Genomic DNA, 27559 nt, shown 5'->3' with positions numbered 1-27559 from the left:
GGCTGCTTTATCACCATGCTGCCCACCAGAATTTCGACCACCAAAACCACGTCCTCCCCCTGAACCACGGCCTCTAGTTGTACTAGTAAAGGCTGAATTCTCCTTAGGGTTGGTTCAGACTTGGAACTATAAGATACGATGCATTGGAATCGAGAGAAGGTGTCATTCAATGTGGGGACAGATTCACTAGCAAGAAGATGTCCCTTTATAGCCTTGAGGCTAGGATTCAACCCAGTCAGAAACTTAGATACAAAAAATTCATTCCTTTGGGCCTTCAACTTCTCAATATTAGTGGTAAGTGGCTGGAAAACATTGAGTTCTTCAACCATGTCCTTAAAGGCACTGCAATAATGGAGGGATTTGTCTGACTACTGAAACTGAAATAATTTTTCATAGAGCTCGAAAATCCGAGTCATACTCTTCTCTTAAGAGTATGATTCCTTGAGGTCATCCCACACCCCCTTAGCCGTGGTGTGGAACATTACATTGGCAGCAATATCTGGCTCCATGCTGTTCCATAACCAAATAAGTATGATAGCATTTTCCTTATTCTAGGTGTTGTAATTCTTGGAATCAGGTTCTGGAGGAGGAGAGGTAATGTAGCTAAGCTTGTCCTTAGCTATAATGAAACCCTGGACAGCTTGTGCCCACAATAAGTAATTAGAATTCCCCTTCAACTTGATAGAGGTAATCTGAACATTGACGTTGTCAGAAGTCTTCGAATCAGCCATAGTAGGTATCCTTCACAAATCGATAAGGGCAGGCACTCAGGGCAGCAACCGATTGTGAAGTAGGTAGAAGCTAAGAAACCAACAGTCACTGATCACATAAAAAAAACTCTCGGCAGCAAGGAGAGTAGCACCAAACAGCAGCGATATCAAAACTGGAGAAGCCAGCCCAACAAAAAAAAAAAAAAAAAAAAAAAATGATCTCAGGGATTTTTTGAGAAATCGATGTTGGATATTGGTAGCATAGTAGAAGGCCCTTGATGAAGCATCAAACTCAGTCACTCCAGGTTGTAATGGCCACCAGAAGAAGCAAACATAACAGGGAAGAAGACCTGAATCGATGAACTCCAAAAACCAAGCCTCCAGAAAAAAAAAATTGATCTCAGTTTTTTTTATTTATCCTGGCATCGATTTAAGAATCTTCAAGAACCAGTTATGTGGAACTCCAATAAGCCATGAAAAGTAGAAGAACAGTAGCAGAAATCACTCCATTAATATTCAGAAAGGAGTGGCTTTAAGCCATAATAAATACAGCTATAGGTGGCTGCACACCACAAGGGAGAATCGCAAGAAAGAGATCAGCAGAGAATCGTGGGTGGGACTCTGATATGATTAAAAGAGCTCTGATACCATGTTAGTAAACCAGAGATTAATAACCAGACCAAAGTATGGAAACAAGGAGAAGAAGAAGAGGAGAAGAGAGAGACGTTTCCGCAAGTCTCAAAGGAGGAGAGAACCTGCGGACAGAATTGAAGAATCTGCCGCAGGTCTGCTCCCTTATATAAAAGTAATAGAATATAAAAACATAAAAGGACAAGTATGCCCTTACATAATTGACCCTACTAAGGACAAGAAATAAACATAAAAATAAAGACTGTTTTGCCCCTATAATAACAAATCTCAACAAGACATATTTGTCAACCTTGTTCGTGCGATGAATATCCCATTCCAGTGGATCAGTCATTCAGAGGACAGCTAATGAGGATGGACGTCCATTCTAAGATGTCACTTTCTGTTAATTTTTCCTGTTCTGGGGTTGCTCCACCCTTGTTTTGTTGAGGGATGACCGTTGGCACATATTTGAATATTCCCTTGTCTTTTTATAATGAAGGGAGGGGGGGGGGAAGTAAGTATACAGGTCGAGAAAATTTTCAATTTCCATGTCATGCAGTAAAAATTAAACTTGAAGCCCACAAGGTATACATAGAAACTCAACACTCCTAACTGTAACTTTGAAAATAAAAATCCCAGCATGGACTAATACCTTATCAGTATACTGGCCACAATTTTCCCATATCAACTTGCATTTGCAACATCTTCGTTTCATTAGAAATGTAATTAAATATCTTTTCTCATGACACAAAGGTATGCCAGACCTAGAAAGAACCCAAAAAAAAAAAAGGCTATCGAAACAAAGGACAGTCAAAGTTACAGGATAAGCTGAAAATAGAAACTAATCCAATTCATGAGGACAAATAGAACTTGAATAACTGGACCCAAACATAAAACTAAATAATCCACAACCCAATGTTTGGCACAGAAATTAGGGATCAGTCCAGCTATCATTAACAAAGTAAGGTTAACAGTGGAGGCAGCAGTTAAAGGAGAGGTGGCCTAGCAATATGATACCATTCTACTAGTCATAAATCGGGTCATGTCATGGTAGTCTGCACTCTAAAGATGTTTCCTTTCCGTGGGCTGTTACTTAGCTTAAAAAATAAAAATTAAGGCTCTGTCCGTTTCAATTTTAAATATTGTATTGGAAACTCAATTATTATCTAGAAATACAATTTCACATTTTTTGGTTAGGCAAGACAACGAAGCATATTTGGGCATGGTTGACTGAGGGAAAGAATCAAGTCATAAGATGGGAAATGAATCCCTGTGGTGCCAAGTGTATCAATTATGGAGATAACACCACATTTTTGGGAATACAACAACAACAACTCAGCCTTATCCCAACTAAATGGGGTCGGCTACATAGATCCTTTCAAAATAAAGTAGAGAAAACTGAGGTCCTCTTAAAGGGGAAAGGAAAGTAAGAGAGATGACAAGAAAAAAAAAAAATTTGAAGAAATTGAATAAGAAAAGAGAGTAATGGAAAATGAAAAAAAAAAAAAAAAAAAAAAAAAAAGAAAGAAAAGAAAGTAAGAGGAAAGAGGATAGCCCAGAAAGGGAATGTATTTTTGGGAATACAACATCCTGACATTTTAAAGTAGAAATTGTTTTCCAACTTTTTCTATTGCGTTTCAGTAAATATATTCCCTTTCTTAATTCTTATGAATGTGTTGTTTTTGTAACAAATCCCACAAATATTTTATTTTGAAACAACAGAGCCCAATGGGTGAAGCCACATTCCAAGGAGAACACCAAAGTCATGAGAAGAGCTACCCATTTTATAACTTGGCTTAGTCACGTGACTTGGTCACTAATGTAGATTTCATGAAACAGGGAACTGTTACTCTCCTTCCAAATCTACAGAAACTAAAAATTAGGAACAAATAAATACTGAAGTAGAGAAAGGAAAGGGGCTCCAACATGCCTTTGTCATAGCCGTACATCTACATATTCTTTACATCTTGACCTTTGGTCAACTTACAACCAGAAGAAGAATAAAAACCCCCCAGCAGTTTTCTTCCGTGTATTGCTTTTTAAAGCCAATAAATTTTTTAATAAATGAATGTGCTCCATTTAGAATCTTTGAGACCTCAGGTATAGTCTCTCTCTCTCATCCTAAATTGATGGCCAAGTGACAATTTGAAATAAAGTTTTTTTATCGGCACCAAATGAAAATTTATTTTTAAAAAAAGGAAATCTTTATACATGGAGGAATAGCCCAGGAAGAAGAGGAAAGAGAAAACCACCCAGAGAAAACGACTGACATAGGACCCAAACAACTAGCGGAGATACAACATCATGCCATACCACCTGAAATACCCATTCAACAAACAACCCCACCAAGACCCTTCCAACCACACAGCCAAGTGAAAACCCTTGGGGAAAAAGAAAAGAGAGACCAGATACAGCCTCAATCACTATTTTTAGTAGCTTTTTTCTTTGGCTCCAGCCATTTCAGCAGGCTTAATGGCTTCCACCCCAGATCCACTAGACACCCTCCTTCAGCATTAGGCCCCAATCTGTCCCTAACCACCAAACTCCTCAAAACCTTAGTCCCATAATCGTCCAGGGGATACAAACACAAAGCCTACAGGGGAGAGTGCATAGACAATTCACTCTTTTTACAGAGTCTGCTGGGAGGAACTCTTCAGGACATATTATGGTTTTTCACCGATAAGGTACATCGAAGAGATTGAATAAAAGAATCGATCTGAAACGAAGCACTTAGTCTATGGGCATTGTAGAAAGGATAGACTATGACCCTAATTGTTCTTCTCAGATCGCTCCAGTATGAAGGATGGGCGTGCAGCTATTCTGCCAGAGGAGATGCAACATAACAGAAGAGTTATCCCTGCTGCATAAGATCCTTGAACCTACCATGGTCACCATCCGTCGCCTATTTTTGTTCCCTTCCCTGCCCGGGAAGGTGGATCAAAGAAAGGTAGATTGCATCTCATGGGCCAGATTAGGAGAAGTACAAAGATCCTCTTGATTCCCCACACCAGATTACATAGGATGTTCGACACATTTTACGCCTTCAAAGACTGTTGAATTACTAGACCGCAAAGTTGTAAGTCAATGAAAGATTGAGGAAGAATAGGGATAGGAGAGGTTGAGAGTAGACTTGCCACAGCAAGAGAGGTAGTAGAATTAAAGGAAATTGGATGCACTATGCATCATCAACGGCAAAGAGATACAGAAAGCACTCTCCACAGGACTGAGATCATCACCTCAACAGAATCTCAGAATGGCACCGGAACATTCTCCATGGCACTGTAATTTCTCAGAAGCGATTATTTTGACATTGCCAACGACCAAAGAAGAAACAAGTGCCAGTTACCCTTTTGCCCTCGAGAACCCAATGGATGGATTTGGAGTATAAAATTATCTGAAATAGTTGGCAGCAGTAAGAAGCTGAAGAAATGTTTATAATTATTTCATTCTATTAATGCCCATCAGTTTGGTGAGCATGATGCTCGGTGAGCACCCACTGCAAACCAGGGTGGGTTTTGTGGCCACAATTCCTGTTGCAAGGAGAGAGAGACAGAGAGAGACAAGTGATGCAGAGGGCCTGGAAGTAAGGAGTGTGGGAGAGAACAGAGACATTGATGGTGGCTGGCAAAGTGGTAGACCGCATTGTTGAAGGTCTAAAAAGGTTTATCAGTTTCCATGGCAGACTCAACAATTATGATGCTTATATTATTAAAATCTCAAAATCATTACCAGTTATCTTGTTTTCTCCCCTATGAACTAACCAGCAGAAGAGATTTATCCCAGGGCCTAACTCATGACTCATACTAGGGCATTGGGAACCCCACCCCCTTAAAGAATATCTGAATATTTTATAGTTTTAATCCATTTTCAAGTATTTAATTTAAAAACTCAAGTTATTAAAAATTTTAAAAAGAAAAATGGACCTGCAAATGGAAACATGGAAATCCTGCAGTGAAATCTCATGGTGTACAGTCAACTGATTGGAAACCAATTTAAACTAGCTGCACCCGAAAGAAATAGCAAAGAAATAGCAGCTAGTTGGGTCACAGCTCCAAGAATATTTAGGTGTTATTTTCCATGGACCAAGATAGGAACTACTCTGAATGTTTCCTGGATGTGGCACTAGACCCTAATAAGTTTTGATCAACTCCCAGGAACAATATTTAATCTCGAACAAGAGGGAAGGGGGGAATGCTGGTAATAATTATCATAAATAAGATAGAGGCACATAATTCTTACCAACTGAAGTCCTTCAAGAGAACCCAACGCCATGTCAAATACCTTCCTAGCGATATCAATATTCCCAAAAGCAGCCTCACTTCGTGCATAAACTCCACAAAGTAATATATCCTGTTAGAGAAAAAATAATTTCAGAATATCCAGATGAACAAATTGGATAAGAAAGAAGTTACAACTCAACATAAATGGTATTTCATAATCACTAATAACTAGTTACAAATGTGTTGGAAGAAAACATAGACCGGCTAATATGGTTTACAGGTAAGCTTGGAAGGAACCTGGAATTTCAGCAGTAAGGAACGGAAACCAATTAAAAAGATCAACTGGGTTATTAAACCCCTTAACTGAAAAGGTTGGTGAACTAAAGGATGGTAAAATATCAAATACAACTCAATATATATTAAAATGGAAAACAACAAATAAGGGATATTCAATCTATGCAGTAAACTCTTGATAAAAAAATGCAAGTTAAAAAGAACAAATTGCATTCACAGTACAATGGGTTGATAAGTATCCATTCTATAAATGCCTAGAGTCAAGGGAGTAAAGCCCAACCATAGCCCCTCCTGGCACTAGAAAGCCAATTTGTAAGGCACAATTAGTTTAGTTGGTTGATAGAGTTCCACTGGGTACTCGATTTCTGTTTTTTGTCAATTTTTTATTCCTTTTATCTGGCAGAAAATGCAATTTTTGTATTATGGGTTTCATTTTATCTCGGTTTGGACATAAGTCTACTCAATTATAGCATTAATGTGATATGAAAAACAATTGAAATTCATTAAAAAATAAGGCATATGAGAATTACCAAGTTCGAGTTGCTAACATGGTTCATAAAGGGTGTTTGTGTTAGAGAATCACACAAGGGTGAGAAACTATTAGGGTTTAAATGAAAATACTATCGGTCCTGAAATACTAAGAAGAAAGAAATTAAAACACGAAGAATTACAAAATAACTTCATAGGAATGCCTAAAGATTCAAGAATAAAACAACCAAGTCATAGGCTAGGGTATGCAACAATGTCAAATCGACTTAATTCTCAATTCCAAGTCAAGAGTCCAGACCTATCTGTATCGATCTTAACTCATACTTCTACTTTGACCGGGGGAGTGATTCTCGTTTGGTAACATGGATATGTTTCTGCACCTCTCCACCACCTTCACCACCTGCTTCAAAGTGGGGGGGGATCAAGGATGGCTGCCGAAGCACCTTTCGCTCATCAAATTCAACTCTCTCCTCGAAACCCTAGTCCCTCCTGAAACCATAAAAAGCCTAACCCTCTCTCTTCCTTATCCTCATCTTCTTGTTGGCTCCAGTGCTTCCTTTATGCTGCCTTCGGCGACTTTGATCCCTTCTAGATCATAGCTTTCCAAAAATGTCCAAACCCTTATTCACTCTCCTCCTCGAAACCCTAACTTGTTACCTGGAAGAATCCATCTCCACTTCCCCTCTTGATTACACCCTAGTCTACCACCAAGTATCCCTTCTCTTACTTCTCCAAAATCCAAGTCACTTCCGAAGCATCCATCGCGTTGGTTAACTGAATTAGGAAAAATAAAGGAGAATAGAAGTGCAAACAATACAAACCGCAAAGGTATCAGGTCCTTTGGTGGTTTCTTGCGGTTATGGTTCTAGTGTTTCTTTGGATTAAAGAAGCTCTCGAACAGCAAAAGCCCTAGATGATTGCTTAGAATTTAAGTTTTGTAGCATTAAGACATTTTGAAGCAGATAGAAAGCCTACTTTTTGGGCTTCAAAGACATCATGAAGTGGTTGAGTGGGGTAAGAGGAAGAACTGAGGCATAGTTGTCAAGGTGATGCCTAGGCGTCCAGGTGCATTTTTTTGGATGGGCGCCTTGTTGTTGTCGCCTTAGTTTTTTACCCCCTCGACCACCTTGGTTCGCCTAGACGCCATGACAACTAAGAACTGAAGAGATTGAAGGCACAGCCATTGGAGCCCCAAGCATAGAACTAAAACTCGCGATATCTCTCTCTCTCTCTCTCTCTCTACAACCTTCTGATTTCTTTCTCTCCTTCCTCCTTTTTTTTCACGCACACTTTCTCCCTTACCTCTCCTATTTTTTTTTCTTCTCCACCTGCATCTCTCTCTCTCTCTCTCAGAGTCCCCCTATTTCTTTTCTACGTTCTTCTACAAGCAATAGATAGAGTAGAGTCCAACTCTATGTACCTAGGACTGCTGCTTGATTATGCGTGGTAGCTTATAATTTAATGGTCCAAAATTCCTTGCAGCTCTGAAGCGATGCAGAGGAGACTTTGATTGCGCATTTGGTGATGGAAAAAGGTAATGGTTTATATTATAAGGCTGGCTGGCTAATGCAAGAAAGAACAAGGAGGGAGCCTTTACCTTTTTATCAGTATCACAAATGCGCAATCTAAGTCTCGGACGTTGGTTGGGAGCTACAAGCAGTTTTGGAAAGCCGAAAGCCAGAGATTGATTATGAAACTTCTGACGACGGTTGAAGTATGTACGGGAGGTATGTCTCTTGGTAATTTAAGTCCATATTTAATATTTTGCCTCCATCACTGTTTTTATGTTCCCAAATCCCAATTACTTACTCATCATAATTCTATGAAGGGAAATAGAATCTTGATATGTAATGAGGCCGGCCTAGGGGATGCGGACTGGTGATATCTTTGTAGCCTCTTCACATTGTAGATTTGATTTGATGCCCTCTCTCTCTCTTGTATAGTCTGCATTATTTCATTCTGTTGTTGTGTTTCCTGTGATCGAATTCTAATGCTTAACAAGGTATTTAAGAACAGAATTGGCGGATAGAAAGAGAGTCGTGGTGGTTTCTCTCTTAATTAGGTACTTACAATTACATTGGTGGGGGGTCTTTTGGTATCATCCATTCATTTGGTAAGCTTCCACCTTCAAAGCATAAGCATTCCACCATGTGATTGCATCGTGTGGCACAATTGCTTGTGTAAGTTCATGCACTCTTAGTCTTTGGTATGATTTCTATTTTAATTTCTGTGTGTGATTTTATTTTCTGTGACTGTTTGATATGATTTTTGGAACTTGTCTTTCATAAATATAAATCAAATGGAATAGAAATGTGCTTGACTTAAAATATTTTTTTGATCATATAATTAGTTACATCTAATGAATGATATGTGTTTGGTTGCTCTTCAGTAGGATTTTGAAGGGAGAAAGGATTGGTCAAGTTTGTGAAAGGCAGTTGCAGAAGTTGGTCTTCGTGTTTTAGGCTTTTTACTTGTAGTTTTGAACATCATTTAAATTCTCTCTCCTTCAAATTATTCTTCTCTTTGTTTTACTCTTCCATGGTTGTTGCAGTTGTTTTTGGATTGTTGATTCTTTGTCAATGGTTGTCCAATGGTGGTGGTGGTCTCTTTTGTTTGTAGTGACTATGATATTACTGCAACTTTTGTTGACTCTCTATTTTGGCTTTAGTCTGTTCTTGGTTAGGCTGCTGAGACTGGTTAAATTAGGAGCCCCTCTCTAATATCATGCTTTGTATTCCTACCTAATTCGTTTACATCTAATGAATGATATGTGTTTGGTTGCTCTTCAGTAGGATTTTGAAGGGAGAAAGGATAGGTCAAGTTCGTGAAAGGCAGTTGCAGAAGTTGGTCTTCGTGTTTTAGGCTTTTTACTTGTAGTTTTGAACATCATTTAAATTCTCTCTCCTTCAAATTATTCTTCTCTTTGTTTTACTCTTCCATGGTTGTTGCAGTTGTTTTTGGATTGTTGATTCTTTGTCAATGGTTGTCCAATGGTGGTGGTGGTCTCTTTTGTTTGTAGTGACTATGATATTACTGCAACTTTTGTTGACTCTATTTTGGCTTTAGTCTGTTCTTGGTTAGGCTGCTGAGACTGGTTAAATTAGGAGCCCCTCTCTAATATCATGCTTTGTATTCCTACCTAATTCGTTTATCATCTTCAATAAAATTTTCTTTTATGTTTCTAATAAAAAAGCATGTTAAAGAATCATTGTGTATAGATTGCTTTCTTGGCCATGTTAACAAGTGATATTTATTGTGGTTACCAAGATGACAACAAACATCTTCTGATCATGTGTTAACAGTCCCATTCCCTGCTATCCAATAGCAAGCAACCAAGATCATGTGGTATATTTATACATCTCTTGAATTTTGTTGTTCCCAACTATTGTATTAGTTGACTCTTCATCAATTTGATCCCTTCCCAATATTCCCCTTTTGAATGTTGTTCATTTATAAGTTATTGCATACTTATACACTTTACATGTTGTATCAGTGTGAGATGCAGCAGTTCACCGCCAAGTGTTTGGATATGATGAAACAGGAGAAGTTCTATGCATCCCAATGCATACCCATCATCTTGTCACAGGTCGTTACTTATTTTGTAATTTTAGTTTCTCTCCGAAGTTCATGTCTTGCTTTGGTTTCAGGGGGATATTTGTCTGTAGTTTAGCAGGCCTTATTTGATTCTTTTACAACTACTCATCCATGTCCATGTTATAACTTTGAAGTAATTCTTTCCCTTGTGATCATTGAAATGATATTCTGTTTCCTATAAAATTGAAAATGCATATGGATTTTTGTTTTGCTCTCTCTGTCTCTCTTTGTTTTGAAACTGTCACTTTTGTGATATTTTACTTGCAACATTAAAAGAGACATGAACTTAAAATTTAAAATATCCTATGGTAAATAAAGGAATGTTGTGATATTTAAAAACTGCTTAAATTATTTTTCACACTTTATCTCATGGTTCTTTCAAGATTCAATACTACATTCTCTTATTTTGTTTAACGTTTTTAATGATTCTATTTATATTTTATTCTCAATTTATGTTGGTATGCTTTTGTTGTGATGTTATTAAGTGTTTTTTTCTTTTCATTATGTTCTTGTTTTTTTTTTAGCATAATTCCTATGGTATTTTGTTGGAAACCTTTCTATGTTTGAAAAAGCTTCTTAACTCCATTTCTCCACAAATTTCCCTCCATATTTCTTTCTCCCGGAGCATATGGTCATACATGCATGTTTGTTAGTATATATATATATATATCCCAACCATAGGCTTATTTTTAAAGAAATAAAATAAGCCCATTTCGATGATGAATCTGCATCAACTCTCCCCATCTTAAAAAAATTCGTTCTCGAATTTTACAGTGATGAGGGGGAAACAACATGTTAAAAATTATTTATCCACCCGTGTCCCCCTTTGGATAGTCCGCCGTGTTAGAGCTCCTGTATGATATACATATTGTTTCCTCCCTTTCTACAAGGTTGGCCTTTTAGAGGAAATGGTTCCAACACAACATATGAGTAGCAACTTTAACCATTTCCAAACAAAATTCTAGTGATGCAGGAACATTAGGGATAAAGTCTTCAAGGCGTGGAGTTTTCTCTTCGAAGAACCATGGTGGCATAACAAACTCTATGTGTTCGACCATTGAATCAACCATGAATGCCCTATCCATAGAGTCTTCAGTGTTAATAACCTTCTTAGACACAAGCTCCACCTCTTCAAGAACAATATTTTGAATGCCATTGTTTTCCTGTGGAATGTTATCAACCACCTCTTCATCTTCTACTGTATTAGCCTTTTCTACATTGGTTTCTTTGACATAGGCCACTTCAGTAGGATCTTCTACATGTTGACTTTCCATCTTTGAAGCTGTAGGGGTGATCTCTTTCTTTTCATCACAATTCACTTGTCACTTTAGCTTTATCTTTAACTTGTGCTCTCTCAATTTCCTTTGGTTGGAAATTTTTATTCAGCTACTGATTTAACACTGGTGATGTCAGATTTCCCACACTCTTCAACTTGCAAACTGAATCCCATTGATGGAGGCTTCAAGTTGTCTTCAGATTTGAAGGCCTTTTGTCGAAGGAAATTTAAGTTACCTTGTTGTAGAGCTCTGGTTGCCCGTGGTAAATATCTTCTACTCGGGTCTTCCTTCATCTCTGCCCAATTAATAGGAGCTTTGCCTTCATACTGAAGATTCCTCTCAATAGTTCTTCACCACTCAAGGGCTGGCCACACTAGATTAGTACGGGCTAATCTCATCTTCCTAGGCTCTGATAGATCATAGTATCATACCAATCAAAATAATCATCTAAAGCAATTAACCAATCATAAAATACCTGGGGACCTGAACTGCCATCAAAGTCTCTCAACTCATACTCCTCTGGAGGTCTATGGGGTTTCATGTAGTCTTGTATCCTCTATTCCTGTCTTAACTGTGATCTCTGTACCTTTCTTTGCCTTCTCTGTATTGACCTCTGCCTGGGGCTCTTTGTACCACCGAATTGACTTGATATTTGTCCTCTTCTAGGGGAATGTTGCTGTCCCTATGAGGGGTAGTCCTTTGCTCTTCTAGTCGTGTCACTTTGTCATATAACTTTAGCAGCATCTCCATGATGGCAGCAATAGGATTGAGTGGAGGGGGGGCAGAACTGGATTGCCATATACATCCATGGCTCTGATACCACTTAATGTAGTCTTAGATAGATAGGGAATCTACAAGGAGCCAATAAACCAAGACCTTCCAAGCTGCTGTATCGATGGAGGCAGAATTGGGATTTTAGGTTAAAATTAGGGTTAGGGTTAGGGTTAGGGTAATAAGGGTAAGTCTTGTATGGTAAAGCCAGCTGCTAGGCAGATTTTTAGGAGTCTAATGAACTAAGTTTAGTTACGTTTGAATGAAGTTTTGAAATTCTGGAAATTAGGGTTTTAGGTTTTGGGTTTCGGGAGAGGTTAAGAGTGAGAGAAACTAGGGTTTAGAGATGGAATTAGGGCAAGGGCTTTGGATCAAGTTCTATAGGGGTAGTGAGGATTAATCGGCCAAAATATGGAGGTATTCTGACGGTTGGAAGTGGTTGATCTGGATTTTTAAGGTTTAGGCTTAACCGAGGGAAGTTAGGGTTTAAGTAATGGAATGGGGCAGCAACCTGGATCGAGTGTAGGGATGGATGCAGGAATGCTGTGATTAAAAATTGGATGGATTCTGGTGGAGAAATAAGGCTGAACAGGAAATTTAGGGTTTAATGGATCTAGGGTTTAATGGGAATTGATGGAGTGATTGCTGAAACTGTTAAGTACTTACTCGAACACTGAGCTTCAATGGCAGCAGCTTTGAAGATGAACAATGGGGTCTCCCGATCTACAAGATGCAAGGAGATAAGTAGCAGCCCTAGCGATCTACAAGATGCAAGGAGTCGATTGGAGATCCACCAATCCCTTCACCTAGATATTACTCACAAGGCACACTCAAGATGGACCAAAGGCAGCAAGCATAAAGCTGAGTTTAATTTTCTGAAATCTGAATTTTGTGGGAGCCTCCCACGATTTTATTATTTATAGTAGGCCAAAGGCCTGATTCCTATTCCTAATACAACTCACTTCCTCAGCAAAATCGTGGAGGGTGTGGAAACTTTAAAAAAAAGACAGCTAAAATGAAATAACTTAAATTGAACCATGGTTTGAACCGGTTCAATTTAAGTTTACAAATAAAAGACTAAGGAAGAAAATAAACTAAGTATTGGGCTAATCCCGTATGCAACCAATGTACCCCTATTTTAGGCCCATTAAAGTGGCCTATTAAAGAGAACCCATGGGATCAAAGGCACAATATTATATATATATATATCCCAACCCTAGGCTTATTTCTAAAGAAATAAAATAAGCTCATTTCGATGATGAATCTGCATCAGGGCGTACCCAGTGCACGAGGCTCCCGCCACTACGGGGTCTGGGGAGGGTCATAATGTATGCAGCCTTACCCGTGCTTTCGGGGGTATCAATGGTCTGTATTTATTAATAAAATTGTTACCTATCCCAAAAATTAAATAAATCTAAAAGGTTGTTGAGAGTGAATTTTATTAAAATATTTCGCACAATAATAGTGATAAACACAATGGAAGGAATTTTATGCAGTCATCACAGGTTATATTTAAACACATCATACCTGCCGATCATTTTTCAATAGGGTCCTCGCTAAAGCCCGGGACGGAGTCACGGGGCAGGTACAAGAGTTCATTCTAGTCATAAACAGTTCTTCAGCAGCAAGAGCAGCTTCTTCCATGATATGATTACGTGGAAAAGCAGTTAAACAAAGTAAGATTGCATTCCGAAGAAACTTCATCATACTAGTCCTTCTAGATACATCAGTAGAGCTGCCTAGGAGAAACTCCAAATTGAAATTGCTTGAACTGTAATCACTTCTATTTACAACTTCATGAATTTTTCTCAAATCTTCTAAAACTGAATCCGGCAATGCCTCTAAGCTAATGTTGTTTTCAATCCAGCTTGAACTGTTTGTGGATGTCCTGTCCCACCAAAAAATAACTAAATAAATAAAGGACTACCATGCATGATGTACTGAGGCCAAGATCACTGAACCTTATTAACCATATACTTCTGCAATGGGTTAATGAGCAAAAGCAAAAATTTCATAATATTATTGCTTGGGTCCTTTTAGCCTTCACTCTGCCTAGAGAAGCAATACATTTCACTACCTATCACATGGGTAGGAATGTGACAGGCGACCAACACTCATTTCAGTGAAAAAAATTTAGCCTGGAGTAGTAAGCAAAGTGGCTGAAAGCTTCAGTCAAAGTTTCAATAAAATTACAAAAAATGACAGAATGGGAAACAAATATAAAAGCAAAAAATGGATTCTTAGTAATTTTGCCATTTCCACTACTCATTCTAGGCTGAGATTGCACCAACGTGATGACCACTTGGCCCTCCATCATATGGGCCCACCAATATGCTACATTCTGGCAGGATGTGAATTGTGAAGCATAATGAATATAGTTTTCCATATTTATCTATTGTTGGTTTTATCATATTGAAGATGCTTTGTTTTAGTGTTGTTCTCCTTTGAGGCTGTTTGCCTCTTTTTATGTATTGCATAACCGTCGCTTCTGATAAAATCTTTGTTTACTCAGAAATATATAATTTGAATCTTTTTATATTTGTGTATGTGTGTGTACATGAATCATTCAATCATGGAAATATAAGCATTTCAAAGAATCCCACTGAAAAGTATTGAGTAGCATCTGCCATCAGGTCATGTTCTCAACACTGAAAACTCAGTAACTCACACTCACACTCAGCCTTATCCCAACTAAATGGAGCCAGTTACATCTAAATGTACACTCTTTTTTTTATCCATTAGTGATCTAACAAAAACGGCAGATGAGCATTCCCATTTTTACAAGAAGATATACCAAGTTACATCTCCATCATGATATCATCAATATTGTACCCTCAAATAGTCACATTTAGATTCAAATTTCTTATAACCCTTGTTAAAGTCACCACGTTGGGGGTACATGACCCATATGTACCATGGGGGTACATATGTGTCATGTACACTTTACACCTCACCTTCTATTTCTTTTAGGTTTCTATTTTAGCTAAGTTTCTATTTTTGTGTAATTTGGTTTAAGAAGGTTTCCCTTCCATGTGATATAATCTTTCTCTTTAAATAATACAATTGAGAGGGGGAGAGACAACCAAGGAAGTTTGTGACTTTTCTTTGCAGTCTCTCCCATCGTCTCCTTCTTCTCTTCTCCTTCTGTTCTTCTTCTTCTTCTTCTCCTCCTTTATCTCTGGTTTATTAATTGCTTTATTGTTACATTGTATCAGAGCAGTAAATAAACCAGAGATCGATCCTCCTTTTCTGTGGTTTTGAGAGTCTCTTCAGAGACAATAATCGATATTGTCTGCAGCACTCCCTGTGCTGCCTACCTGCTGCTAATGTCCTAGTTTTTCATAGTACACATATGAACTAGGGATTCCTATTGTCTACCATTGCTGCTTATGAAGATTTCAAGCTACTAAAGTCAGAATACTGAAGATTATGTCTGCAGTTTCTAAATCTGGGAATTTTCTACTAAAATATTGAAGTTCAAGCTATTTTTTTTTTACTTCCACAGCTACCTTAGCCCACACAGGTAACTCCGCTTTTATTTCTTCAACTTCCACCCTGTGGATTATTGACTCTGGTGCTTCCTCTCCTATTGTTCTTGCTGATGGATCTTCTACTAAAGTTACAGGTCATGGGGTGGTCTCTCCCACATCCTCAATGAACCTTTCCCCTGTTCTTTTTGTTCCTAAAATGCCTCTAAGTCCTTATCTGTTGGTCAACTTACCAAGTCCCTTAACTGTTCCATTACTTTCTTTCCTTCTTATTGTGTTTTTCAGAACCTTCAAACTAGGAGGACGATTGGTGGAGGGCTTGACCAGTCCGGACTATACTATTTGGATGGCACTGGTCCTTCTACTACTGCTGCTGCCTCTGCTAGTGTATCTCCTCTTCAGTGGCATTTTCGTCTTGGACATCCCTCCTTATCCAAGCTTCAGTTGATGGTTCCAAGTTGTCGTTCTCTATCCCATATTGAGTGTGAAGCATGTGAATTCGGGAAACATCATCGCTCTTCATTTCTTGCTCGTAGTGTTGCCTGTAGCTCGTCTTTATTTTCTTTGGTCCATTCTGACATTTGGGGTCCTTGTCGTGTCAGAAATAGGTTAGGATTTTCTTATTTTGATAGTTTTGTTGATGACCATTCTCGATTAACTTGGGTCTATTTGTTAAAGGATCGGTCACAATTTCTTTCAGTGTTTCACAATTTTTATAATGAAATAAAAACCTAGTTTGATGCTTCTATTAAAGTTTTTCGTTCTGATAATGCCCTTGAGTTTACTCAACGCGACATCTCTGACTTTTGTTTATCCAAAGGCATGATTCATCAAACGAGTTGTTCGTATAGTCCCCAACAAAATGGAGTTGCCGAAAGGAAAAATAGACATTTGTTAGAAGTTGCCAGGTCTATTATGCTTCACATGCACGTTCCAAAATTTTTTTGGTGTGATCCAGTCCTTACTGCATGTTTTCTTATTAATCGTATGCCCTCGTCGGTTTTGGACAATCAGGTCCCTTTTCTGTTTTACATCCAAACACACCCTTATTTAGTCTTCCGCCTCGTATTTTTGGTTGTGTTTGCTTTGTTCATAATTTACAGCCTGGTGTTGACAAACTATCTCTGCATGCCACTAAATGTATTTTTCTTGGTTATTCTCGGACTCAAAAGGAGTATAGATGTTATGACCCTATTTCTAATCGGCAGTTTGTAAGTACTGATGTTACCTTTTTTGAAAGCACTGCGTATTATTCTTCCTCTACATTGCCTCTAACTTTTCCAGCAGATCCTACCCCTACCCCACCTCTTTCGGTTCCTACTCCTATTACATCTGCCCCTTCACTGCAAGTGTACCAGCGCAGGCAGCACCAGCAGCTTCCAACTACTGTGCCATCCTCCATTGTTGTTCCTCTTCAGCCCACTACTGATCTGGCTCTCGTTCTGCAGATCCTCCTGACTTACCAATCGCCCAACAGAAAGGTACACGTTCTTGTACTCAGAAATCTATCCCTGCTTATCCTATTACTCGTTTTGTTTCCGTTTCTCATCTCCCTTCCCACTACCGTTCCTTTACCTCTTCCTTATCTGCTGATGTTGTTACTAAGTCCCATTATGAGGCCTTATCTCATTCTGGGTGGAAGATAGCTATGGATACAGAGATGGATGCTTTGTTATCACATGCAACATGGACTCTTGTGGATTTACCTCCTGGTAAGGATGTTGTGCGTTGTCGTTGGGTTTACACCACTACATATAACCCAGATGGTTCGGTTGAGCGCCTAAAGGCACGGTTGGTCGCTAAGGGCTATACTCAGACATATTGTGTGGACTATTTTGAGACTTTTTCCCCTATTGCCAGGTTGAATTCTGTTCGTGTTCTCATTTCTTTAGCAGTCAATCTTGACTGGCCGCTCTACCAGCTGGACGTTAAGAATGCTTTTTTATATGGTGATCTTCAAGAAGAGGTTTATATGGAACAACCTCCGGGGTATGTTGCTCAGGGGGTGCTTTCGGGTAAGGTTTGCAAACTTCATAAGGCGTTAAATGGGCTGAAACAGTCCCCACGTGCTTGGTTCGATAAGTTCAGCTCTATTGTTACTTGTGGTTTCTCACAGTGCTATTCAGACCACTCTGTATTTGTTCGTCGACAGGACTCCAAAGTTGTGGTTCTTGTTGTTTATGTGGATGATATCATTATATCCGGTAATGATGCTACAGGTATTAGTGAGGTGAAAGCCTATCTTCATCAGCATTTTCAAATGAAGGATTTGGGTTTTCTCCGGTATTTTCTTGGTATTGAGCCTGTCTCAGAGGAAGTATGTTCCTAATCTCTTGTCTGATACTGGTCTACTAGCAGCCAAACCAGTTGATACTCTTATGGATCTGCATAAAAAATTTGGCTCTACTGATAGTGAAGACTTTGAGGACCAACATCGGTATAGGCGATTAGTGGGAAAGCTTATCTATCACATTGTCACTAGGCCGGATATTTCTTTTGATGTTGGCGTGGTTAGCCAATTTATACACTCTCCTAAGAAAATTCATTGGGAGGCAGTGTGGCGTATCTTACGGTATTTGAAGGGAGCTCTAGGCAAGTGGCTCATCTATCGTCCCCATCAGAATGTTGACATTGTAGGCTTTTCTGATGCTGACTGGGTAGGTGCAGATGGAAACAGATGTTCCACTATAGGATATTGTACCTTTGTGGGAGATAATCTAATAACTTGGCGTAGCAAGAAACAAACTCCAACTGCTAGATCCAGTACAGAAGCAGAGTATCGGGCCATGGCACAAACTACAGTTGAACTAATGTGGCTGAAATCTTTTCTTCATGAGTTGGGGTTTCCGATCACTCAACCCATGCAGATGTTCTGTGATAATCATGGTACAAAATTTTGCAAAATTTCGCCGATATTTCGGTAAATTTCGGAAATTTCATTAGGGCCGAGACGAAATGTATAGGTGAAATGGAAAAGTAACAAAATTCGACGAAATTTCGTGATATTTCGGCCTATGACCGAAATATCACCGAAATGTTACAAAAGCCACTAAAAGGTCACGTGACCCTGGGACTTAAAAACACAATCTCGCAAGTCTCGGTCAATATTGCAGAGGCTCTCATTTCTTCTTCTCTTTGGTTTTCTTCCACTCTCCAAGCTTTGTTCTTCATCGTTTTTGACGGATTATCGCCGGAAACACGTCGGAGCCTCATCCAAGCACATCCTCCAAGCATTTTTCATTATTTAAGGTAATTCTTTTTTCTCTAAAATTAAGTTTTTTGAAAATAGTATGTTCAATACATGTTGGATGATGATGAAACATTTATATGTTAGACACCGGAGGCCAATCTACAACCTCACGGTGTCGAAATTTTTTTTTCCATATGTATTTTTTTTTTTTTTCTCTGGTTTTAAAAATTGATTTTCCTACAACTACAATAGAAAAAAATTAGGGGTAATATAACTTAGATGGGGATCAATTAAATATATGTTAGACACCAATGGCCGATCTACGGCTTCACGGTGCCGAACTTATTTTTCTGCCCATAAATAATTATTTTTATTTTCAAAAATTAAGAAAAATATTTAAAAAATAAAAACAATAAATAAGGAAAAATATGAGTTTTAGGTTTGAAAATCATGAAAAAATATGAAAGTAATTTCAACATGTTTTGAAATGCATTAGATATATATTATGTTTAATAATTTTCGGTTTTGTTGTATTAGGTCAATATTTATATTAAAATAATATATAAAAAATTATTTTTAATTATGAGAAAAATATAAGGATTAGGGGAAAAATATTAAATAGCTATACAATTGTTTTAGTATTCTAAAAGTCTCAATTGAAGTGCTTCTACATTAAGTTTTTAATTATTTGTTTTACTTACATTGCAATAAACAAGTATTATTATGACGGATCGTGAAAGACAACGTGCAAAGGGCAAGCAAAAGGTATGGGAAAGTAGTCAACAACGGGGGCAAAGGGAGCAGAGAGAACAGAGGCCAGCCAACCAACATAGAGGTGACATTGCATGGTTACATGGCACTCCAATTGACGGTGATAAGAGAAAATCCCAATGTAACTATTGTCACATGCAGTTTTTGGGAGGTGGGTCTAGTAGACTTAAACAACATCTGACTGGAGGATCTAAAGATGTTGTAGGTTGCCATATGGCACCTGTGCAAGTAGCTAAGGAGATTGGTGAGAGTTTGAGGGGACAAAAGAAGAGGAAGGCTGACAAGCAGAGAATAAGAGAACAACTTAGGGATGCAGTTAGGAGTTTAATGGGAGGTGGAGGACAATACCATGATGATGATGACTCCTCTGATGATGATGAGGAGGAGGACATTGCAGTACCTGATGATATACAAACAGCAGAGGAGGCTAGGGACTTTCGACGGACTGTTTCAAGGAGTAGAGTTAGTTTTCAAGATGATCAGCAGAGACAGAGAGTAGGGGGTAGTGGAGGAGCTGGCACATCTAGAGGTTCTAGATCTTTCAATCCTTTTAAAAGATCACAAAGTGTGAAGGCAGCCCCAACATCTCTATCAGTACCAGTACCACCATCAACATCAGATCCTAAACTACATAGGAAGAAAGGAAGCAGTCAACCAAGAATCAAAGGAGCATGGAAGGGGATGAAGGGGTTAGTTAAAGAGTGAATAGCTAAGTGGATGCTATACCATACCATACCATCCCAGCAAACACTGCATAAGGCCCCCATTATGATACCATGATTGATACAATTGCAGAGGTTGACCCAGGGTTTAAGGGCCCCACCCTATATGAGGAAATGAATGTTTATTTACCTCAACAAAAGTCTGAGATTGATGAGTACATTGGGGAGATGAGGAGTATGTGGGAGACAAATGGGGTGACTGTAATGTCAGATGGATGGACTGGGCCTACAAGAAAGTCCATCATCAATTTTATGGTTTATTATGATGGGAGGACAGTTTTCCTCAAATCTATGGATGCATCCAAAGAGATAAAGGATTCAAAATACATTTACAGATTGTTAAAGGAAGTGGTTGAAAAAGATGTGGGAATTGAGAACGTTGTCCAGATTGTAACGGACAACGGAAGCAACTTCAAGCTGGCCGATGAGAAGATGATGAACAACAGTAAGTACCGGCTCTTCTGGACTCCTTGTGCAGCCCATTGCATTGATCTAATGCTAAAGGATATGGGAAAGTTAAAGTTGATGAAGACTGTGGTTGAAAGTGCAAGACAAGTTACCAACTTTGTATACAACCACTCCTTTGCACTCAATCTATTGAGGGAAAAATGTGGGGGTGACTTGGTAAGGCCGGGCATCACAAGATTTGCCACCAACTATATTGCCCTAAAAAGCATTGAGACAAAGAAGGTCGGGCTGAGAAGTATGTTTACTTCTGAAGAGTGGTTTGGATGGAAGGGTTCCAATACTGCATGTGGGAGGGAAGCACAAGCAACCATGTCATCTGAGGATTTCTGGACAAAACTAAGTAAAGCGGTGAAAGTTTTGGAGCTAGTAGTTAAAGTTCTACATATAGCTGACTCCGCTCTTAAGGGTCCTATCATACCAGTCCTATATGCTGCAATGGACTTGATAAAAGATAGTGTCTACAGTGTGGCTCCTCGTAGTAGCAAGCACTTCTTGGATATCATCAATGCTCGCTGGGAGAATCAACTTATGCATCCACTGCATAAGGCTGGTGAGTAAATTTGTTTATGTAACCAATTCATAGTATTACTATTTACTAATTACCTATACATTTGATAATATTTGATTTCTATATGTCAAATTTCAGCATACTACTTGAACCCCAAGTATCAATATAATAATAGGCTTAAGTTGGAAACTCAACTTATTGATGCTGTGAAACAAGTAGTGAAGAAGTTGGAGCCAGATGGTCAACTACAAGCTATTTGCAACAATGAGGTGAGTCTTAGAATTCATTTGGAATATAATTAGTAAGTAATAATTACTAATTAGTAATAAGTAATTACTAATTTTCCACATGGGTGTAGATGAAGATGTTTAGGGATGCATTAGGAAGTTTTGGAACCGATGCTGCAATACAAGGCAGAGCACACGGTGATGCTGGTACCCAATTCAATATCTAATTTTTTTAAGTTTTAAATTACATATGTATTGAAAGTTGAAACTTGAAACAACATTTGACATGTGTTTTTTGTTGTAAACTTGTAATGCAGCTGAATGGTGGGTGTTGTATGGGGAATCGACTGAGAATTTAAGGAGAATAGCAATCAAGGTCCTTGCCCAAACATGTTCCGCATCTAGCTGTGAGAGGAACTGGAGTACCTTTGCGCTCATCCACTCCAAGAGGCGCAACAGATTGGGGTCCGAACGTCTATCTAACATGGTGTATGCGCACTACAACTTGAGGCTGAAACTGCAACACATACGCATGGGACATGAGGGACAAAGGGGCACTATTGCCCTCACCGACATCTGTCAAGTTGGCTCAGACGATGAGGACCCTATTGTGGATTGGGTGAGGGATAGAGGTGAGCGGTGTTGGATCAGGAGGGAGGTAAGCCCGACCCCGTGATAGCTTCCGAGATTGGTGCTGATATGGATGATTATATGGCTGACGAGGGTCAGATACATGCACGGGAAGTATCACCCATACCATTCCAGCCCACTGGTGGCAATGTTGCTGATGATGATGACTGGTCTAGGTCCTCAGGTGATGATGATGGTGGTGATGGTGATGGTGGTGGTGGTGGTGGTGGTGATGAAGAATTTGCTGGAATGCCACACAGGATACGGACCATGATGCACGTGACCCAGCACCCGCACCCTCACCCTCACAAGCCCCCATACAACCATACAGTAGGAAGCGTAGGGGTCGACAAACACAGTTACAAGCTGATTATATGGACATTGATGACTTATCTAGCTCTGTTGGCGGTTTGAGTATGGGTGATAGGGAGGGAGGATCGACTGGGCATTGGCATGCCCCATCTTTTGACGCACATACCACTCCATTGTCATTAGATTATAGTGCATCACAACCTCACAGTGGATATGGATATGGATATGGATATGGATATGGATATGGGCAGTTTAGTGGGGTAGGGTACTATGACTCCCAGTCCCAGTCCCAGGGACACACTGGATCATCTTTTGTGGATGACATCTTTGCATACCCTAGCTACCGACCTCACCAGCCATACGTGCAGCCAGTGCCAACGCCGCTTCCGCCGATATCATATCATACTGGATCATCTTCTTCCTAGGCTGGACCGGTTGGTAACCCTAACCCATATCCTAGGATAGGTTACCTATAGTATGCTGATGACTCCATTTACATGACAGTTGTGGATGACTATACTCGTTTCTTCTCCAAAACTATACCGTGGTCCACATATGTCCTTCAAACAGAGAGCAATGGACGTCGACTCCACCGGGCCATAAGTGGGGTTGATCCAGGAAGGCACAACAACTATTATTAGCACTTGTGACTTGTGAGTCTTGCACTCTTGTAAGTTGTAAGTTGTGACTTTGTGTATTGCCTATTAAAGTATTGAGCTATTGAGTATTGAATCATTGACTATTATGGAGTTTATGAGAATATGATTTATGAATTATGTCTTATGAGTTTTAATTAGTTTGTTTAAATTTCTTTTATGTCTTTGACTACCTAATCAATGTGTATTTAACTATTTATACATTAGGGTCGGCGACCGTATATTGTCAATCAAGGGTGCAAGCCCAAAACACCACTTTGAGTTCATTTTTTTGCAATATGAAGGTTTAAATGTGTTTATTTAGCTTAAATAATGGTGTCCATGAAGTATCAGGCCTAGATATGGCCAAAAACCCACCAAGATGGACTCCCGAAATATTGCAGAAAAAATGCAATATTTCGGCGAAATTTCGACAAATTTTGGATATCTTGGTAGGCCCGAGATACTGATATATCGCGAAATTTGATACCTTGGTGATAATCAAGCAGCTATCTACATTGCAAGTAATCCCGTCTTCTATGTGCGAACTAAGCATATTGAAGTTAACTGTCACTTTGTCAAAGATGTTGTTCTGAAGAAGTTGATTGTCACTCCCTTTATTCCTTCCACTGGTCAGCTTGGCAATGTCTTTACCAAGCCTTTGTTTGGCCCTACTTTCCGCAATGGATGTTTCAAGCTGGGCATGGATGATTTATATGCTCCAGCTTGAGGGGGAGTGTTAAAGTCACCACGTTGGGGGTACATGACCCATATGTACCATGGGGGTACCTATGTGTCATGTACACTTTACACCTCACCTTCTATTTCTCTAACCTTTTATTTCCTAAACTTTCTATTTCTCTTAGCTTTCTATTTTAGCTAAGTTTCTATTTCTGTGTAATTTGGTTTAGGAAGGTTTCTCTTTCATGTGATGTAATCTTTCTCTTTAAATAATACAATTGAGAGGGGGAGAGACAACCAAGGAAGTCTGCGACTTCTCTTTGCAGTCTCTCCCATCGTCTCCTTCTTCCCTTCTCCTTCTCTTCTTCTTCTTCTTCTCCTTCTTTATCTCTGGTTTATTAATTGCTTTATTGTTACAACCTTGATACAGAATTTTAGCAAGAAGAGAATATGGGCTTGTTGTTTTGGGTTCGGTTCACTTTCTTGGGTCAAGTTAGGCTTAATTTTGGAAGCCCAATGGATTATATGGGGCATGAGCTTAGTATTTGGAGTTCTCTATTGTAATGGGTACGTCCTTCTTCCTTCTACTGTAATGGGCCAATTCTATAAGCCCAAATATTAGGTTTAAGTCCTATACAGGATTAAGTAGTTAGTTTCTATTTTGTTAGTTATCTACATGGTTACTATATATAAAGGTTGTATCTTGAAAGGATTCTTCCCTTCACAAAGGGGTTTCCTATTTTGAGGTGTACCCCATTGTTATAAATAAAAAGAAGGGCTGTAGTAGCCGCCAGCTGCCAACACACTGACCAAAAGTCTTGACGCCTAGGCACCCTTTATTGGTCAATGCATGCCTAAAACAGGATTTAGTTTAGGAACTTTCAGGTTAGGTTAGTACTTATTTCTTTACTAATAACCTGATCAACATATGTTAAATTGTTAATATTTAGTCTAATTAGTAAAGAGGAGACATCAAGCAATAGCCAATCAATCAATGATGACTCAACATTCATCAAAACAAGCAAGTGAGCAACAAACAATCACAGAATTATTTGTTTTGCAGACTACCACGATTCTAGTGCTAAGTTACATTTGTTTTCTCAATTTTAAACCCCCTTAAAGATATGATAAGCTGCAATTAGGCGCACCACAAAAGCATAAAACCATACAACAACAACAACAACAAACTCAGCCTTATCCTAACTAAATGGGGTCGGCTACATGGATCCAAACAAAACAAAGTAGGGAAAACTGAGGTTTAAACAAAAAAGGGAATGAAGAGATGGGTACAAGAGGGATGGGAAATGAGATGTGAAATGAAAAATGGAAAAAGACAAATGAAAGAAGGAAAATAAAAAAGAAAAATGAAAGATGAAGGAAGAAAGTAAGAGGAAAGAGGCACAGCCCAGCAAGTCAGGAGAATCACAGCTAAGGGGTCTGCTACATGAGCTAGAAACCATACATAAGCCAAAAAATAAAAAACCCAAAATGGCATCTACAACAACAAGAAACTCAGCCTTATCCCAACTTAATGGGGTCGGCTTATCCCAAAATGGCATCTACCAAGGTAAAATTCTGATCAATTTCACCAAGGCGATGCCTGGACGAGGTCTTGGGGACCAAAGGTCCAAGGGTCCAAGGGTGGGGCCAGGTTATAAAAGACTAGGCTACTGCAGGCCATACCCATTCTAGACCTTGCGGCTTAGGCAAGGCCTTGACAACTATGGATCTATATTTAGGAAGTTTATTTAGATTAGGAATTTGGTTTGTACTAAGTCAATAATTTTCATGCTCAGAAAAGGAGTTAAGCATGCAAAATAATTTCTATGTTGCAATCAAAGTCATACTAGGAGTCATATTTTAACTAAGAATAAAGTGAAAAGACTTGCAGTAACTGTAAAAGAACAGTACGAAGTTTAATAAACATATCTGGTTATCTGATGGAGACATTGTAACTCAGGATCTCTCTTTATGGATTGATAGATTATTCGTTTTCTCCAGGAATTCCTGGGGCCTAGTTTTATTGGTTCCCTGCAGGAATTCCTGGGGTTCTTGTTGCTTTGTTGGCTGCAATCAAGATTTTGCTTCTCTTTCTACAGTACTTTATGCTGCTGGTTATGCTTTTATTACTGTCTCTTGAACCTTTAAGCATTCTTCTCAAAAAAATTTCCATTTTTTTCACTTATCAGTAAGAATTAAGAAATAGATTCAAGGAAAGTCCAGTCAAATAATGCAGACTCTAAAGTATAACCCTCTCTGCACAACATCTGTCTAGCCTCCTACTCAAACCTTTTGTTGTCTAATTTAGCAATCAGGAAAACATATTTGGACAAGATAAAAATTCTTTATGTTGGCTTTGCTGAACAGAGGGAAATTTTTAATGAAATCCATATTTCAAGATTTTGTCTTCTGTGTAAGACATTTATGCCATGTACAATCAAATACAAATACAACTAACGATCTATGGATTCTGTCTGAGCCCTGAGGTTACAATTTTTCAGAAAATTTTATCTTCTATTTACATTTTCTACAACTAAATTAAAACCACTTCAGAATAAGCCCATAGTTGTCACGGCATCTAAGCGACCCAAGGCGTTGGAGTAGGCCTGGATGCAAGGGGACACCAACAAGGTGCCCGCCTAGGATACGCCTTGACAACTATGGATCAGCCACAAATATAAATTCAAACCACCATCAACACATCCAAGTTGATGAACAGATGTGCCACATCGATTCATCCTGTAGCAAGTTATGCATCTATTTATCAAAAGATAACACCTTCTCCCTAAGTGATTGGAAATAAGTCCTCAAAATCTCAAGTTGTTCATTACAATGAGAGATCCCTTATCTCCAGAATTATCATGCAGGAACCTGATCTCCTAGAATAGTACATGGTACAAGAACTCGGCGAGATCTCAAAATTATCTCGGTTTCGCCAGGTCTCGAGATGAGACCACTGGCGATACAGAAAAATGACAATATCTCGGTCGAGATCTCGGTATCTCGCCGAGATCTAGGCACTTATCTCAGTCTCGATTCAACTCGAAACCAAACCAAGCTATAAAAAGACACCCTCTCGGCGAGATTTCGACCTCAACTCGAAATCTCGCCTCTCTCGCTTTGCTGTGTAGGAAAAACACTTGGAGGTGAGGGTTTTGGTGCTTTTTTTTCGGCAAATCTCACTTCAATTGAAGATTAAAGCTTGGAGATTCAAGTTTGAAGCTTCAACATCAGGAGAGGGAGCTGCATTGCATCTCAAGAACAGTTTTAAGAACACTTGTATTTGTTTAATCTATGTCTCTTTCCAAGTTTCTAACAATTATTAACAAACCGTCAAACCATTACCATGTATGATTATGAATATGATGCCCAATGCTTAAATGGCTTATAGTTTGATGTTTTTTAATTCCTAATGCTTATTTAAGTTGTTTTACACCTCTACTTTAATTATGTGTTCTAAATATTGTGTGGAATAGCCTAGGGTAGACCTCACGTACACTGTAGACTACAAACTTAGGGTCCGAAGTCAAAGTACCGTTTTGGGTTTGAATTTGTAAAAACTAATGATTCCACTGTGTTTAGAAGGCCTACAATAGGGTGGATGTCAAGTTTTAGGACCTAATCTTGGACATATGGCCACCGAAACCAACCATCGAGTTGAGCCCAAAAAAATGCAAGATCTCGCCGAGATCTCGGTATATCTCGGTTTCGTGGCCTGGCGAAACAGAGACCTAAAACCTTGGAATAGGAATCCTCTACCACAATGCTAGATTGCCACCAGGCTATTTGTTCTAATTTATTTGAAGTTTTTTTTTTAAATAGTATATATTGCATACATTTCATCCTTTAAAAATCCATCTAACCATCCAAGAGATTTGACATATAACAGTACCAGTACAGAGAAGTTAGATTATCACTCTGGGCATATTAAAATGAATCATT

General features: G+C 38.9%; 1 protein-coding gene across 1 annotated transcript in view; it reads right to left on the bottom strand.

The window, feature by feature from the left end:
- Window positions 1–27559, bottom strand: part of LOC122668135 (nuclear exosome regulator NRDE2) — a 93495-nt gene that overhangs the window by 40936 nt on the left and 25000 nt on the right. Inside the window, exons 5-6 of the mRNA XM_043864715.1 lie at window positions 13513–13873; window positions 5580–5690 (exon numbers count right to left, since the gene is read on the bottom strand). Coding sequence (XP_043720650.1) covers window positions 5580–5690; window positions 13513–13873 — 472 coding nt within the window. The remainder of the gene's footprint in view (window positions 1–5579; window positions 5691–13512; window positions 13874–27559) is intronic.

The sequence above is a fragment of the Telopea speciosissima genome, chromosome 7 (genome assembly GCF_018873765.1).
Source record: "Telopea speciosissima isolate NSW1024214 ecotype Mountain lineage chromosome 7, Tspe_v1, whole genome shotgun sequence".
Lineage (NCBI taxonomy): Eukaryota > Viridiplantae > Streptophyta > Magnoliopsida > Proteales > Proteaceae > Telopea > Telopea speciosissima.
The sequence above is the reverse complement of the archived record's forward strand: the minus strand, read 5'-3'. Positions and strand labels throughout refer to the sequence as shown.